This window comes from Sinocyclocheilus anshuiensis, unplaced genomic scaffold (assembly GCF_001515605.1).
Source record: "Sinocyclocheilus anshuiensis isolate Anshui unplaced genomic scaffold, SAMN03320099.WGS_v1.1 scaffold466, whole genome shotgun sequence".
NCBI classification, from domain to species: Eukaryota; Metazoa; Chordata; class Actinopteri; order Cypriniformes; family Cyprinidae; genus Sinocyclocheilus; species Sinocyclocheilus anshuiensis.
This window is the reverse complement of record NW_015544159.1, coordinates 1,124,432-1,139,025: the sequence shown is the minus strand read 5'-3', so window position 1 is coordinate 1,139,025 and position 14,594 is coordinate 1,124,432. Positions and strand designations below refer to the sequence as shown.

The 14,594-nt window shown below is 37.0% G+C and overlaps 1 protein-coding gene and 1 long non-coding RNA gene across 15 annotated transcripts in view; one reads left to right on the top strand and one right to left on the bottom strand.

Moving 5' to 3' along the window:
* Positions 1-2,561: 2,561 nt before the first annotated feature.
* LOC107695541 (uncharacterized) overlaps positions 2,562-14,594 on the bottom strand; it is a 21,373-nt gene continuing 9,340 nt past the window's right edge. The window contains exons 2-3 of the long non-coding RNA XR_001635003.1: positions 5,093-5,095; positions 2,562-2,593 (exon numbers count right to left, since the gene is read on the bottom strand). This is a non-coding gene — a long non-coding RNA (uncharacterized LOC107695541). The remainder of the gene's footprint in view (positions 2,594-5,092; positions 5,096-14,594) is intronic.
* The window catches only part of LOC107695539 (ankyrin-3-like), a 108,843-nt gene continuing 97,997 nt past the window's right edge, over positions 3,749-14,594 (top strand). For 5 of the 14 annotated variants that reach the window (XM_016495511.1, XM_016495510.1, XM_016495508.1 and 2 more), the window contains exon 1: positions 3,817-4,458. In XM_016495511.1, coding sequence (XP_016350997.1) covers positions 4,336-4,458 — 123 coding nt within the window. In that variant the 5' untranslated portion in view covers positions 3,817-4,335. Of the gene's footprint in view, positions 4,459-14,594 lie in introns of all 14 variants that reach the window. The other 9 variants (XM_016495506.1, XM_016495503.1, XM_016495505.1 and 6 more) reach the window with 5 other exon arrangements.

Here is a 14,594-nt window from a genome sequence, read left to right as displayed (position 1 = left end):
GGTAAACCTCACTCCCCTGATCCCAATAGATGCACTAGCGACTGACGCTAGTGGCTGCAGTTTTTAGCCTCCTTGTTAGTGCGTCCGCCTCCCATGCCGGAGACCCAGGTTCGAGACCCACTCGGAGCGAGAACGAGGTGTGGCGGAGAGGACCCGGGTGAGAGGGGTTACACCTACTAACAACTGAAACACGGTCAGCTGAGGGAAACATTTATTGCTGATGATGAGTCACAAAAGCCTGTTACATCAACTCTGTTTTGTGTTACCATTGTTACATGAGCAGTTTCAGTTACAAGTTTGGAGCATATGCTCCCAAAACACCCTTTGAAAATGAAATGTGTTTAGTTCTTTTGTTGTTATTGTTCGTCATGTAATGATGCATTTCTCCTGTTGTCCAGTAGAGGGAGCCAGAGGCACAGATGAGTTTTTGCATGTCTTTGTCTCTGCTCTAGATGGTTCTCACTTCAAAACACTGAAGATTCTAGAATATATCTAGTGGGCAGTGCTTATACTGCTTTATGGGTTATTCAGATTATGAGAAGTTATAAATAGCTGTGACAATGGACAGAAAATACAGTCTCATTCAATCCGTTTGATTACATCTCTCACAGATAGGTGGAGCTTATCATGTTATGATGATGTCATTGCATTCAGAGAGCTCTGGCCTCAGTAACCACAGCATGCTTTGTCATACGGATACAATAGGTTTATGGGGTGACTATTTGTATTCCTCTTTTGGTCCTGGGATGGGTTGATTTAATTGCAAAGAAGCTAGGCGGTATCCGATAAAAAGCACTGGGCCAGTATCAATCAGAAATATCATAACAAATATCACTGTTTGAGGGTTTGTAATGATGCAGATGCACTGACATGAATGTTGTCTTGTTTATCTCATTAAGCGACACTGACCGCTACTCTAGTCTTTCCACAGACCTGTGTGGTGTTATGCAGAAATACCCGGGACATTTTCTATTCAGAGTCTTTCTCAGTGTGACCTACTTTAAATACAGCTTCAATAAAATTTGCACAAATATCAGCTGGACTGACGCCTCTGCAGTTTTTAGGTGTTCATCTGTATATGTGTTACTGTAACAATATTTACTTCACCCCTTCACATTGATATGTGTATAATAAATGTTATTCTGCAGTGAATATTTGATTTACGTTTTTGGTTGTTGCTTAAAATTTAATGAAGGCTTCTCGCGGTTCACTGGATAGAGATTTTTTGGTCGTATAATATGTCTAGATGATATCTGATGTACTGTAAAATGCTGGTGGTTGTGTGGTCATAAAGTACATTGTGTAGACTGTTTGTCATTGTATGAGTTATGTGTGTTGACATCCGGATGATCAGTGTTCTTTCACAGTAGCAGGTGCTGGATGTAGTGCCTCATGAACTGTGCAGTCATACATGTTCCAGTGATCAGGTCTTCTTCTGCTTGCAGGTTAATATTTCATCATGAACTATTGAATTTCTTCAAGTAATCTCTGAACGGCCTTCTACTATATCTAATAAGTCCAGCACAGGCTCATTGGAAAAACATGCCTCTACCCACATTTTTGCAAAACTCCACAGTTTCCAGCTGAAATGGAACATTAGAGGCAGTAAAACACCAACAAATTGTATTGCTTTTCACACAAACTATAAAGATAGATTATTTAAAGACTTACTTTTGTGCAGTGCCTTGCACAATACTATGCTATGACCTCAAAACACTTTTACTATGTTGAGTTGTAAAGTAATACATTGTGACATTTGCATCACATTATCAGCTCCATGTATGACTTTTCTGATATAGTAAACTTGCTTGGTAGTTCACCTGGTACAGCATTGCATTTGCAGTGTTACGCTAAAAAAGATCAAAATTTGTAGTAGCAAGCAAAAATGGTATGGTTGCTTCAGCAAAAGCATTTTTATGTTTGTTTGTTTTTATTATCGGTTAGATTTAGAGCTGAGTTTAGTGTAGGTGGTACATTAATTTTAAACATGATAGATCATTAAGCTTTTAGAACCATTCACCGGGCATTTCATTTCCGAACTGCAATACGTACAACAGCCAGCATATGTTTTGAGAGTTTTTTTTTTTCCTTTACTGGACCAATACTGTGCAATTATTTGAAGCTGAATTATTGGAGTTCTTTTTTTATAACAAACTATTTAATATCAGCTATTTCAGATAAATCTGCATCTTGTTGGCATGTTAGACACAATAGATTTTCATGCATTTAGACTTTCTCGTCCTGTCTATGTGGGAGGTTTTTGGCTAGAATTAGATGAAAAGTGGACCAGACTTTATGCTCATTGTCAGAAACCTGGATAATAATGTCAGAATTAAGCAGCCAAATCTTTCTCACAGATTTTTTTCTCTGGCTTTTATATCCTATTAAAAGCCTAACAGGGAATCTTTCTTTAGAAACTTGTTAATGTGCTGAATAGATGTAATTAGGGATTTAATTATTTAAAACACATTTGCATGCAAGCTACATGTAATCACTCTGTTATATCTCTTCGCAAGCGGCCTGCTCTAAATCCGTCTTTTTAAGAAACAGATGGAGGAAAATGTGACGGAGATGACATTTGCCCAGCAACACACTGGAATTCTGCTCTTAAATGCTGGACCGACTGAGATACACAGTTAATGTGCTTTTACTTGGCGATGGCTGCTGTGTTTCCACTCTCTTCCGCTATTCTCTGGCTGCATAGCTCCTCCTCATTCATCCAATCAGAAAAATGCATCCTACCTCCTGTCACATCATTAATATTCAGCGACTGCAGTCCCCCATCATGGGCTCAGGTGGTGCACAGAACAGAGTGGGAACATGTGAACAGTGGGAATACATAACACACACCGCTCGCATCCATAAAATGACACTATCAACAGCACTAAGGCTTCAATCTTGATTCAAATGCTTTTATTTGTCTTAGAATGAGGTGTAAAGCAATGAGTCTCATTGCAGAATGAGTTTCCATTTCATTTCTGTTGTGAGGGTAAATCGGTTCTTCTGAGCCTCCACTAAGCTTGCACTGCAAAGAATAATTTTTGTCTGTAGTTTTTCCAGTAAATATATCTAAACATCCATTAAACAAGATTTATTTGAGAAGCAAATGAAGACTTTTTACAGATAATATATCATATCTTTTGTTTTTCATATATATTATATATATAATATCATATATTTTTGTTTTCCATTGCCATTTTTTTTCTTGTTGTAAGCCTAAATAAAAAAAATGAATTTATGTTTTACAAACGTGTTGCGATGCAATAAAGCGACAACTGCTAAAATGCCATCTGTTGAAGTTGACCACAATGAGGGCACTGCAAAAAATTATATTTAATATGTTTGTAATGAGTATTTTTTTAATGTGTTCTCTAGTAAATATTTCTAGTAAATAAAATTGTTTTTGCCTATTTTAAGTTAAGTACTTTAAGTATAAACAAGTTAAAAAAAGAAAAAAATTACCAGTGTAAAATGAAAATAAAAGTATTTATTGTAATTGTATGGAAAAGAGCAGCATGAACATTCTTCAAAACATCTTCTTTTGTGTTCTTCAAAATAAAAAAATAAAAAAGAAAGTCACAGGTTTGAAATGACATGAGGGTGAATAAATAGTGTTCACATTTTCATTTTTGAGTGAACTATCCTTTGAAAATAATAAAAACTAATTTTATTCAAAATATATTCTCTAAAAACAAGTCTTAATATCAAACACAGTTTTGCGTCTCAAGTAAATTTATCTTGTTTTCAGGCTATTTGAACTGGGAAACAAAACCAATACTGATGATCATTTCCACATAAAACAATTTATTGTGCTCCACGGGAAAGCTCAAGACAGCAATGACGGTTCAATACAGACGTCCTCTTTCCACACACACGCGCGTGTGTGTACGCACGCATGTGAGGGCGTGTTAATCCGCACACAGAACCCATCAGCATCAACCCCCCCCCCATTCCTCCCCTCACTTAGACACTTTCAGCTGGTGGTGAAGGATACGCGCGTAAGATTCTCCATCCCAGCTGCCCTCCACCCATTCTCTTTCTCTCCTCCCATCCCTCTCTCTGCTGTGCTCCGTCCCAGCTAACTACACGGTGGGGATGGGTTCAGGTAGGGCCAGAAGGACCTGGGAAAAAAAGCACCAAGAGGAAAGCACCATCTCCTTGAAATCTTCATCTCCTCTCACACAAATGCAGTTTCCCAGCCTCAGCTCTTCGTTGGCTGCTCACAGGAACACATAGACCCTACAGAGGGTGCCTGGGAGAGATTTTTGGTCTTTGTGCTTTAGAGGGATTCTTCACTTCACTCTATGAAAGGATATCTCACTTGAACTTTGCATCATGGCACACGCAGCATCCCAGCTGAAGAAAAAAGCAGATTTGGAACTTATAGCTGCTGAGGAAGAAAGAGAGAAAGAGAGGAAGAAAAAGCCCAGGAAAAGGTCCCGGGATCCAAAGAAAAAGGTACCAATATGTCATGGCTCTGAGGGTGGCATGTTTTGAAGCTGGCATGCAGGTTGGGTGGGATGTCTGGAAGTATCTTAAAGATCTGGGATGTCACTTTGAGGGCCATTACAGTTCAAGAATTGTTTTTGGAAATAAAAATAAGGCTTTCAAGTGACTGGCTGGTAGACTGTAGTAATGCTGCTGTGTCCTGTGTGGATAGGAAACGCTTATTTATAGGGCTAACGTGCCTCACAAAGAAGGCTCACACTAAGAATGCAGAATACACACTTGAACATGCTTACAGCATTTTTTAGGGCAGATTTTTACCTTTTTTACTGTTAACATTTCTCACTCTTATTTATATATCAAAAAATGCCTTAAAAATATCATAGTTGTTTATTGAACTTTAACAGGTTTGAAACGCCAACCCATGTTTTTTAATGCCATAAAATAAGAGGTTTTTGTAGATTGAAGTGGCGGTTGTCTTTTTTTTAGATGCGTGTGGGTGAGTGTGTTTTTGTCTGATCCATGGTGGGATTCTGATGCGTGACTGGTGTCATTTTTATCACGGGCTATGCATCCAGAGCCCCAGGGGCTCACGAACCTTCTCCCACGGGCTTTATGAAAGATTACCCCCCACCCCCGTCCCAACCAGCTTCAATCCCATTACAAACCCACATCAACCCATCCCATTAGTCACAGTTCATCGTTCAGCATCTCGACCTATCTACATATGCATCTGCTTCTGTCTTAGCTGCTCTTTATAGCAAAGAATGGATGAAAATGGTCAGAAATACTTGAATATTTGGCATCCCGTTCTTTTGTTTATGAGTTGTGGAAACCACTGTGTACATTCTGTTGCATTCTTGTTTGATTGTTGGTTATGTTTTACAAGAAAATACTATCTTGGTCTTTCTAAATTTCACATTTAATTTGATTTGTTACTTGACATTTCATTGTAATTATTTGTGAAATTTACTAGCAGTTTCTGAGTGAAAATTGTTTTAAAGGAAATCCTACGCCAGATTTATTTCAGTATGTAGAGTTGTTCATGCTCATTTCTTAAAAGACACTGGACGTCAATATTAATACATTCAAATAATAGTGGTTCAAATAACAGCAATATACTACTAAAGATGACAAATGGTTTTAATATTGAATATTTATCAGTGTATCACCTTTAAATTCTAGCTAATTCTGTATGAAGCTTGCCAGACAACATCACACACATATAGTGTTAACAATCCAGGTTCGTTGTGTCGTGATTGAAAGCCTCCCTTCACCCTTTTCAAGGACTGAGAGCTTATGACCTCTGTCATTCATGTGAACGTGTGGCTGAAAATCTACACACTAGAACTTTATGCAAAATATTGACTCAGAAGAGCTGAATCACATTCTGACAGCTCACAAGGTCACATCTCATTACAAACTGTTGCGGATGTTGATAACTTGAATAACGTACATGGAAAAATATTATTATTGACTCAGGTCATAGTAAAATGTACTTGTAGGTTTATTCTAGTACATTAGATGAGATTTGCAAGTAGGACAGAGGGGTCCAAAAGTTTTTTTTTTAATTTTTTTTATTAGGATTTTGCAAAATGTTAAATAATTATGTAAAGCAAATTTTTTTTTTTTTACATTTTATTTTATTAAATGAAATGAAATGAAAAAGCCCAACTGCTTCAGTTTTAAATATAAATACATTTTTCTAAATACAAATACATTATAAATACATTATAATTATTCATTATAAATACATAGTACGTACACACGGAACAGGACTGTAAAATAAAGTGCTACCAAATTTCATTTCTTTTAAATATTTATTTCAGTATTTCATTTATTGAATATTTCACTTAATACGTTTATTTTACATTAACTTAAATATTGAGTAAATAATTGCTCCGTTTGTGACATAAACAATAACCTTCATACAAAAGGTCAGATTTTCTTACTTTTATGAAAGCTCTTGTTATGCTGATAATATAAATTGTAATGACAGATTTTGTTTTAAATTAGTGAAGAATACATTTGAACAAAATCATTTGAAACAATTTTCACATTTAGAAATTGCTAGTAAATTTTACAAATAATTACAACGAAATGGAAAGTAATACATTAAATTAAATGTGAAATTTTGAAGAAGGCTGAAACGGCATTTTCTTGTAAAATGTCTTGTAAAATGTCTCAGACTTTTGGAGCCCAGTGTAAGAAACGTCAATCATCACATCTGCTGAAGTCACTTGACTGAGTGTTTTAAAGGGGTCATATGATGTTGCTAAAAATAACATTATTTTGTGTATTTGTGTAATGAAATGTGTTTATGCGGTTTAAGGTTCAAAAACACCTTATTTTCCACATACTGTACATTATTGTTGCTCCTCTATGCCCCGCCTTTCTGAAACACGTAAATTTTTACAAAGCTCATCGTTCTGAAAAGCGAGGTGTGCTCTGATTGGCCAGCTATCCAGTGTGTTGTGATTGGCCGAATACTTCAAGTGTGTGACGGAAATGTTATACCTCTTACCATACTGTGATGCCGTGTCCCGGCGCGACGAGACAAAACCAATATCAAAGTTACGCCTTCTTTCTTTGCGTGAACATTTGGGCGGTGTTATGCAAATCTTCCCACACAGTGACGTAGACATGTGGGGGCGTGTTAGAATGAGGCGTTTTAGGAGGGTGTGGACGAGTCTTAACTTTTATTAAGAATATCTCTTTGGGTTTGAGACTTTAGTCTTTGCAACTTTAGAGATCTTGTCTATTCACGAACAGCTTGTAATACTCCAAAGAGAAAGGAAAACTTGAAATCGCATCATATGACCCCTTTAAACAACAGTGAAACGCTTCCAGTTGACCAGAAATAAATCTAATATGGTATTCATACTTGTAGAATGTGCTTATGAACGTCTCAGCACTTTTATGTGCAGTTGTGCTCAGCTTTCATCACAGATTTGTGAGGTTTGGCTGACACTTTTCAGAGCTGTTTTTCAGACTCAAATTTGGAGTGAACCGCTCTGTGGTTCTATAATGGGTGCTGACGGTAAGCGTTCGCTCAGGGTATCAATACCTAAGAGGAATCCCAGTATAGCTGTGGTCAAGGAGAGATGCTGCCGGGTTATTGATTGTGTTGAGATGAGTAGTGTTCGTAAAGGAGAACAGTGAGCCAAAGCACTAGTTCTGGACATGTTTATTAGCCTGTTGGGCTAATCAGACACATTGATTAGTGGCCATCTTGATTTCACTACTAACATTTACAGACTACATTTGTACATTTTCTAAGGAAAATGTGAGTTACATACACAAAAACACACTGCATGAGTGGTTGCCAGGTTGTTGCTATGCAGTTGTTTATTCTGCATAGTAGCAAGATGTTCTGGTCTTATAGATACATTACCAGTCAAAATGAAGATTTTTGGATGTTTTTGAAAGAAGTCTCCTGTGGTCACCAAGGCTGCATTTATGTTATCAAAAATACAGTAAAAATGGTAATAACAATATTTTTTAAAATAGCAGCATATTAGAATGATTTCTGAAGGATCATGTGACACTGAAGATGACTGTACTTTTCATCAAATAAATGGTGAGCATAAGAAACTTCTTGCAATTGTCTTACAATCTAACCTGTTGGACTGCTATTGTTTTGTAAGATGCAGGACACACTGTCCTCGTGTGCTTCAGGATTGTACCTGTCCTAGGATGCTGACATTACTGGAGATGATGAGGAGTTTATGTACGTACGCTTTTGGCAGTGTATCAGGTGTTGTGCTCAATGCACGTTTACGGGCACGCAGGCAAACCAAAAAGGAAAAATCCATACTCCAGTCTGATGCCTCCTGGCTGTTGGCAGCCCTTTGCTTTCATCCTCTGCTTGAACAGACGAAAACAAACACTTAGGCAGCTGGATGACTGCCCGCTTGTGGCATAGTCACGTTTGACTTTACTCATTGCTTCACTGTGCATTTGAAGCCCACCTTACAGAAACATCTTGTTTTCAGACACTTCTCCCTCCTCCCAGGCAAGTAGACAAATAATACACTCTTAAAAATAAAGGTTCTTTGTTGGCATTTGTGGGTTCTATGAAGAACCTTTACCATCCATGGAACCTTTCCATTCCACAAAAGTTTTTTTAATAGTTCTTAAGATTATTCAAATGTTCACTATACTAAGAAAAAATCTAAACAAAATGTAAATAAATATGAATCTTTTTAATGATTTCTATAAAAAAAAGACTTAAAAATTACATCTGTCCCTCAGTTTCACTCTGTGTACCTAATAAGATTGATTGATTGATTTACTGATTGATTGATTGATTTATGTTATGTTAAGGTAGCATGCTTATGAAGTGTGAAGAAAACCAGCAAAAATCAAGGTAAATATCACAAATTCGAATATTTTAATAAATTTCCAATAATTTAATTAATTTCCAATTAGGCTGTAATTTTGTAAAATTATTCAAAAATATTATATTTTAATTGCTAGCCTTTTATGCACTCAAATTAATATTTAATAGTATAATATATATATTAAATTTCATATCCAAATCCAGGTGTGAAAAACTTCTTGCATCTTTCCCAAAAAGACTCATGGCTGTATTAGATCAAAAGGGTGCTTAATTTCAATATTGTAAACCATTAAATACATTTAATTTTAGTAATAGTTTAATTGTAATGCTACTTTTAACAATAGTTTATTTTAATTTAATAATAGTTTAATTTTAACAATAATATTCTAGCAACACAATTATTACAAAAAAAAATGTTTAAAATGGCATTCCCACTGCTGAATGCTATTACTCTCAACTTATAATTTGAGATGTGTGGAAATAACACTGTGGTAGTTTCTTTATTACTTTCAGAAAAAAAAAAAATGTCTTGCCCCATAGACTTCCAATGCAAGTGCTTTACTGAAAACACAATTTTTGTTTGCTTTTAAAAACTGAGGAGCAAATCAAAATTATACTAATGTAACACTTTGTTAAGCCTCATAATGGATTGCTTCAATTTACATAGAGACTGAGTGAGTGCTTATTTGAATCAGTAGATTTTGCCACCAGCACAAAGACATTAACCCCTAGCTGTTAATTAATTTTAGTTGGAGTGTCCTTTACCCCACCCCGTCTCGTTTTCTTCCACCCCCGTCTTTACCTCTTTATCTTTTTTAATGTGGATGGGTTGAGTTCAATTGCTTCCTGCCATGCATTACTAAATGCACATGTTTTAAAGGGGGATGGGGTTTGGACCCCAGATATACACACATGCTGCCACCAGCAGCATCATCACCCCCATCTTTTTGAGCAAACATGCCAAGCTGTTTCATTAATCCCCCGTCACTTGTTAAGAGCCAACCTCATTTTTCACAGTTTCCACCCTCTTTTGTTTGAGGAGAGAGCACCAGTCTCCCCCAGGACCTCTGCCCCCCTCTCCTCTTTTCCCCCTGGAGCTTATGGGATACTTTGTCACCAGATACCGATTCGGTTTTTTTTTTTTTCTTTCTAATCCATTCAATCTGTAATTGGTGTCAGAAAGGTCATTAAATATTTCTCTCTAAAATTCAATCCTAAATACAAAAGGAGACATTTTGAAAGGTGTTCATGCTGCTGTTTTACATACAACGAAAGTGGAAAATAGTGGCTTTTTAATATTGCATGGCTACGAATATGGTATTGCGTCTACAACAGTTTGACTGCACGTGCAATTAAATAAGAAACAACCATGAGTGTCTTAAAAAGCCCTTTTGTCTTCATTCTACTTCCTTCTGCCAAGGATTCAAATCTCCAGTTGACAGTTTAACAGCTCTGTTACTAATTCGAAAACATCACTTTAGAACTAGTAACGAAGTTAGTAACCATAACCCTAACCCTAAAAGCTTAATGTATTATGAAGAGTCGAGTATTATGTGAGAGAGATGGACAGAGCGAGTGTGATTACCTGCATCTGATACAGCATTCATTCGTCAGCTCAATCTCATATTCACAATAAAACATTTGTCTGCTGAGGAAAGCGATATCTTTGTTGTACTATCCTTTCATCTGTTAAGAGGGTTTCCCATGATAACGCTGGTCAATGCATTTGTTGGTTGCGTCTTACAAGGTGATGTTGAAAGTAAAAATAATGTCGTTTTTTAGTCAAGTCAAGTCAAGTCAAGTCTGCTTTATTGTCAATTCTTCCACATGTACAGCACATACACACAGAGAATTGAAATTGCGTTACTCTCAGACCCTTGGTGCATACAGATAACACTAACAGTAGAACATAAATACAGATATACAGATTAAATATAAAATACAACTATACAAATATACAAATAAGGTAAAATGTAAAAAAAAAATAAAAAAAAAAAATAAAAAAAAAAATATATATAAAGCAGCACACGGCAGATAGAGTGCAAACCAGTGAAGTAAACAACAGTGCAGATATAATGATTTGTAGTGCAAAAAGAGCTTATTTAGACTGATTAAAGTGACTGTGTGTGTGTATTTGGGAGGGGGGAGTGGGAGAAGAGAAAAAGTGCTTATTTAGACTGATTAAAGTGACTGTGATATAAAAAAATATATATATAAAGCAGCACACGGCAGATAGAGTGCAAACCAGTGAAGTAAACAACAGTGCAGATATAATGATTTGTAGTGCAAAAAGAGCTTATTTAGACTGATTAAAGTGACTGTGTGTGTGTATTTGGGAGGGGGGAGTGGGAGAAGAGAAAAAGAGCTTATTTAGACTGATTAAAGTGACTGTGTGTGTGTATTTGGGAGGGGGGAGTGGGAGAGTCCGTCAGAGTTCAGTGGTGCGTGGGGCAAAAGAGGGGAGGGGGGGCAAGGTCGGGAGGGAGTTCAGCTTCCTGACAGCCTGATGGATGAAGCTGTCCTTTTACAAACTTGTTTCAGTCTCTTTCAATAAAATAGTCTTTGCTTTTGACTCACTCTTAAAGACAGTCTCTTTTCGCCATCTAATGGCAGAACAATGTAACCAAAATCAGCGTCACTAACACAAAGACAGTTTGGTATTTCACAATGCCAAATACTATTATTAAATACTACTATTATTTATATAAAATATTATTTATTGAACAGTAATATTTAATAAACAACAACAGCCATCATAAATGTTTTCAATTCAGTCAAATGTACAAATGCAGTGCTCTGATACTGCATTGTTAAGTAAAAATATTAGGTTATTAAACTTTGCCTTCAGCCAAAACTGTTTGTTCTGGAACAAATTATAGATTAATGAGACAAAAGATTGTCCGTTAGATATATCCAAGATGAATTATATCTCATGTTTAACTACTATAGACACTATAGAGCAAATTCCAGAAGAACTGGCCGAGGTGAGCAAATTTTGAAATAGGTGAAGCAAATTTTCAAATAGGCAATATATTTAATAAGAAACCGCATATTTGAAGTCTAAACAACTACATTCTCACCTAAAAAACTCTTAACTACATTCCGTGACACAACAACAGATGTATTTGTAAAATTATAGTGGGTTTCACTGTGAGAAATGCTGCAAGCAGTGATATAAACAGTGAATATATAATATAATTTGATAATAATTGTATTATTTTACACATATTTTTCTTTTTTCTTCAGATGTTTATATTGTCCCATCTCTCTGTCTTCCTGCTTTTCTAGAGATCAGGCCAGGTTATTGTAATAATAATATTGCATAATGCACATCCTGACATTGTTTTATGTGCTTGTAACGTTAGTCCATATGCAGAAAGACACATCAATCTTCAGTTACTTGTGAAACATCTACTATAGTATCATTAAATACTCATAATTTATATTTTAAAATGTCGCTACTTTTGGATGGCTGTCAATAGAGAAAGATATATATTTTTATACCCCCATAATCCCATAATGGTGTAGTAACAGTATCCACCAGGACTATGCTAACCAGCCAAACCTTTCCCCCTTGATTTAAATGAGTGAGAGAAGGACAAAGACAGTGAAGCTGAGATATAACAAGACAGAAAGCTGAAGAAAGCAATACAGGAAATAAAAATGGGGTTAAGCCTGAAAATTAATTGGGAGTGAAGAGAGAGAGATTATAAAACAGAGCGAGAGAAAGAGAGATGTGAGGCTCTTCTAGGTTCACATTTAAATCACCGAGGACAGAAATCTGATACAGCATAAAACAGAACATGCAGTAAAATGCAGTGGCGGCTCGTCGGTTCAGGCAGGGGAGGCACAATTTCAGTTCATGTCTCAGAATGTGTATATTTTGTTTGTAATTTCCCAGTTGTAATACCATAACATGAAAGCGCCGCTTTTCTATCGCGAATGTGCTGAATCTCTTTGTTAAAATAGAGGAGGTACAATAATTGTACTGGTCTGGGATCCCTGCCGATTATTATTATTATATTATTTGCTTAACCACTTTAAAATGGCTTTTTGGTTGCTTTTAGTCAGAAAACGCAAAGAAAACGACATACATACATCAAGATAATACAATTTCACTTACCTGGCCTATCACTTGAAGCAAACATCCATCCCTTCTTAAAAGTCTGTGTTAAAAGAGAGCTGCCTGTTGCGCCATTTAATTAAGCCGACTGCTGTAGCCTATATCCAGCTTAGGTTGTTTTCCACAAATTTGTATATATACTGTTTGAATGACAGCTTGGTAAATCTGTTGGCGATCAAATATTCAATATCGCTACTCATCATAAGTAGGCTACTTGGTACATTATCAGCGCAGCGGGAGACGTTCAAACTAATATCACGTAATTTACGTCTCTATGATGATTGGTTGATATCAGAAGGGAGGCTAGCCTCCCTTACCAGGTGTCTTTTCTCAACACTCAGCACTGAATGTGAACACTCGATGGTGATTGGCTAATTTTTTTTACCAACGCAGGCACGAGAGCTCACCTCTCCCCTGGCCTCCCCCTACCCTTCTATATCATTAGCGGTTGCAATTACATCAGCAGATTCGGCACATTCGCGATAGAAAAGCGGCGCTTTCACGTTATGGTATTACAACTGTGAAATTACAAACAAAAAATACACATTCTGAGACATGAACTGAAATTAATTGTGAATTTTATTGACATTAAATCGTTCTCCTCCCATGTTCACCTCAAAATTATGGGGAAGCTGTGCCTCCCCTGCCTCCCCCGACGAGCCGCCACTGTCCAAAACAGGTTTATTATACAATGAATTATAGGCCTATAATTAAAACTATTAACACTGCAATCATCAATGAAAAAGCTTTATTTCAAGCACCGACTTTTTTAAAAAGAAAAAAAAAACTGTTTAACACGAAATAGCCTACGTTTCTTCTCTCTCTCGTTATTTATTTATAAATTTTTTCCACTAGCCTATGTTCGGGCCACACGAGAAATATTAAGGGAGTGAATTAAAACATTTAGCTATAAAGGCTACCGTTATCAGCATCTCTCGTCGTCTCTGAGCGCATATGCGCCGTTAATGCAGCGTCAGATGCCGAAAGCGCCGTCAGATTTTACTTTCACTTTCTAGTGAATCGACTGAGATTAAGACGTTCACCGCATAACTCTTGCGCAAAGTTTGCACGTTGCTTGTGTGATATCCATTGGCTCGCCTTCCTGGTTTAAAACAAATATTTACAATATTGCGACCAATGTGACGTATAACCAGCCCCCCAACCCACCCACGCTTGAATTCCCGGTTGGGGGCTGCGGGTTTGCGCTAAGCCACTGGACTCCGTCCGTTAGTTAGCCTAGTGCCCGCTCACTTTTGCCCAGGCCCGCCCAAAAATAAAATTCTGGCTACGCCACTGACACACAGCTGAAGACAGTCAGTTCCCCTCAGAAACACATTCATATAAACCCCCAAATCAATATTTAGGATTTTCTTCCAATGGTTTGTGCATCATGAACAGTGAGTGATCTGCCTGCTAGGCTGCTACAGTATTTTTCTCTGTGCGTCCATCTTCAGCGTCTCTGACCTGTGTTAACGGGTGTTTACAGACTTCATATTTTCATATAAATTACATTTGGAAAATGATATGCATTGCAACGCAGTTTGTGTAAGTCCAGAACAGAGATCGGCTGCAATAAAACAATACACAGCTGGTTGCCGATTGCGTGAGTTGCAGAGGAAGCTCCTTCGGCCGTCATACACACACGTGACTGACCGCTCGCTCGCACCAACAGGAGGAGGAGGC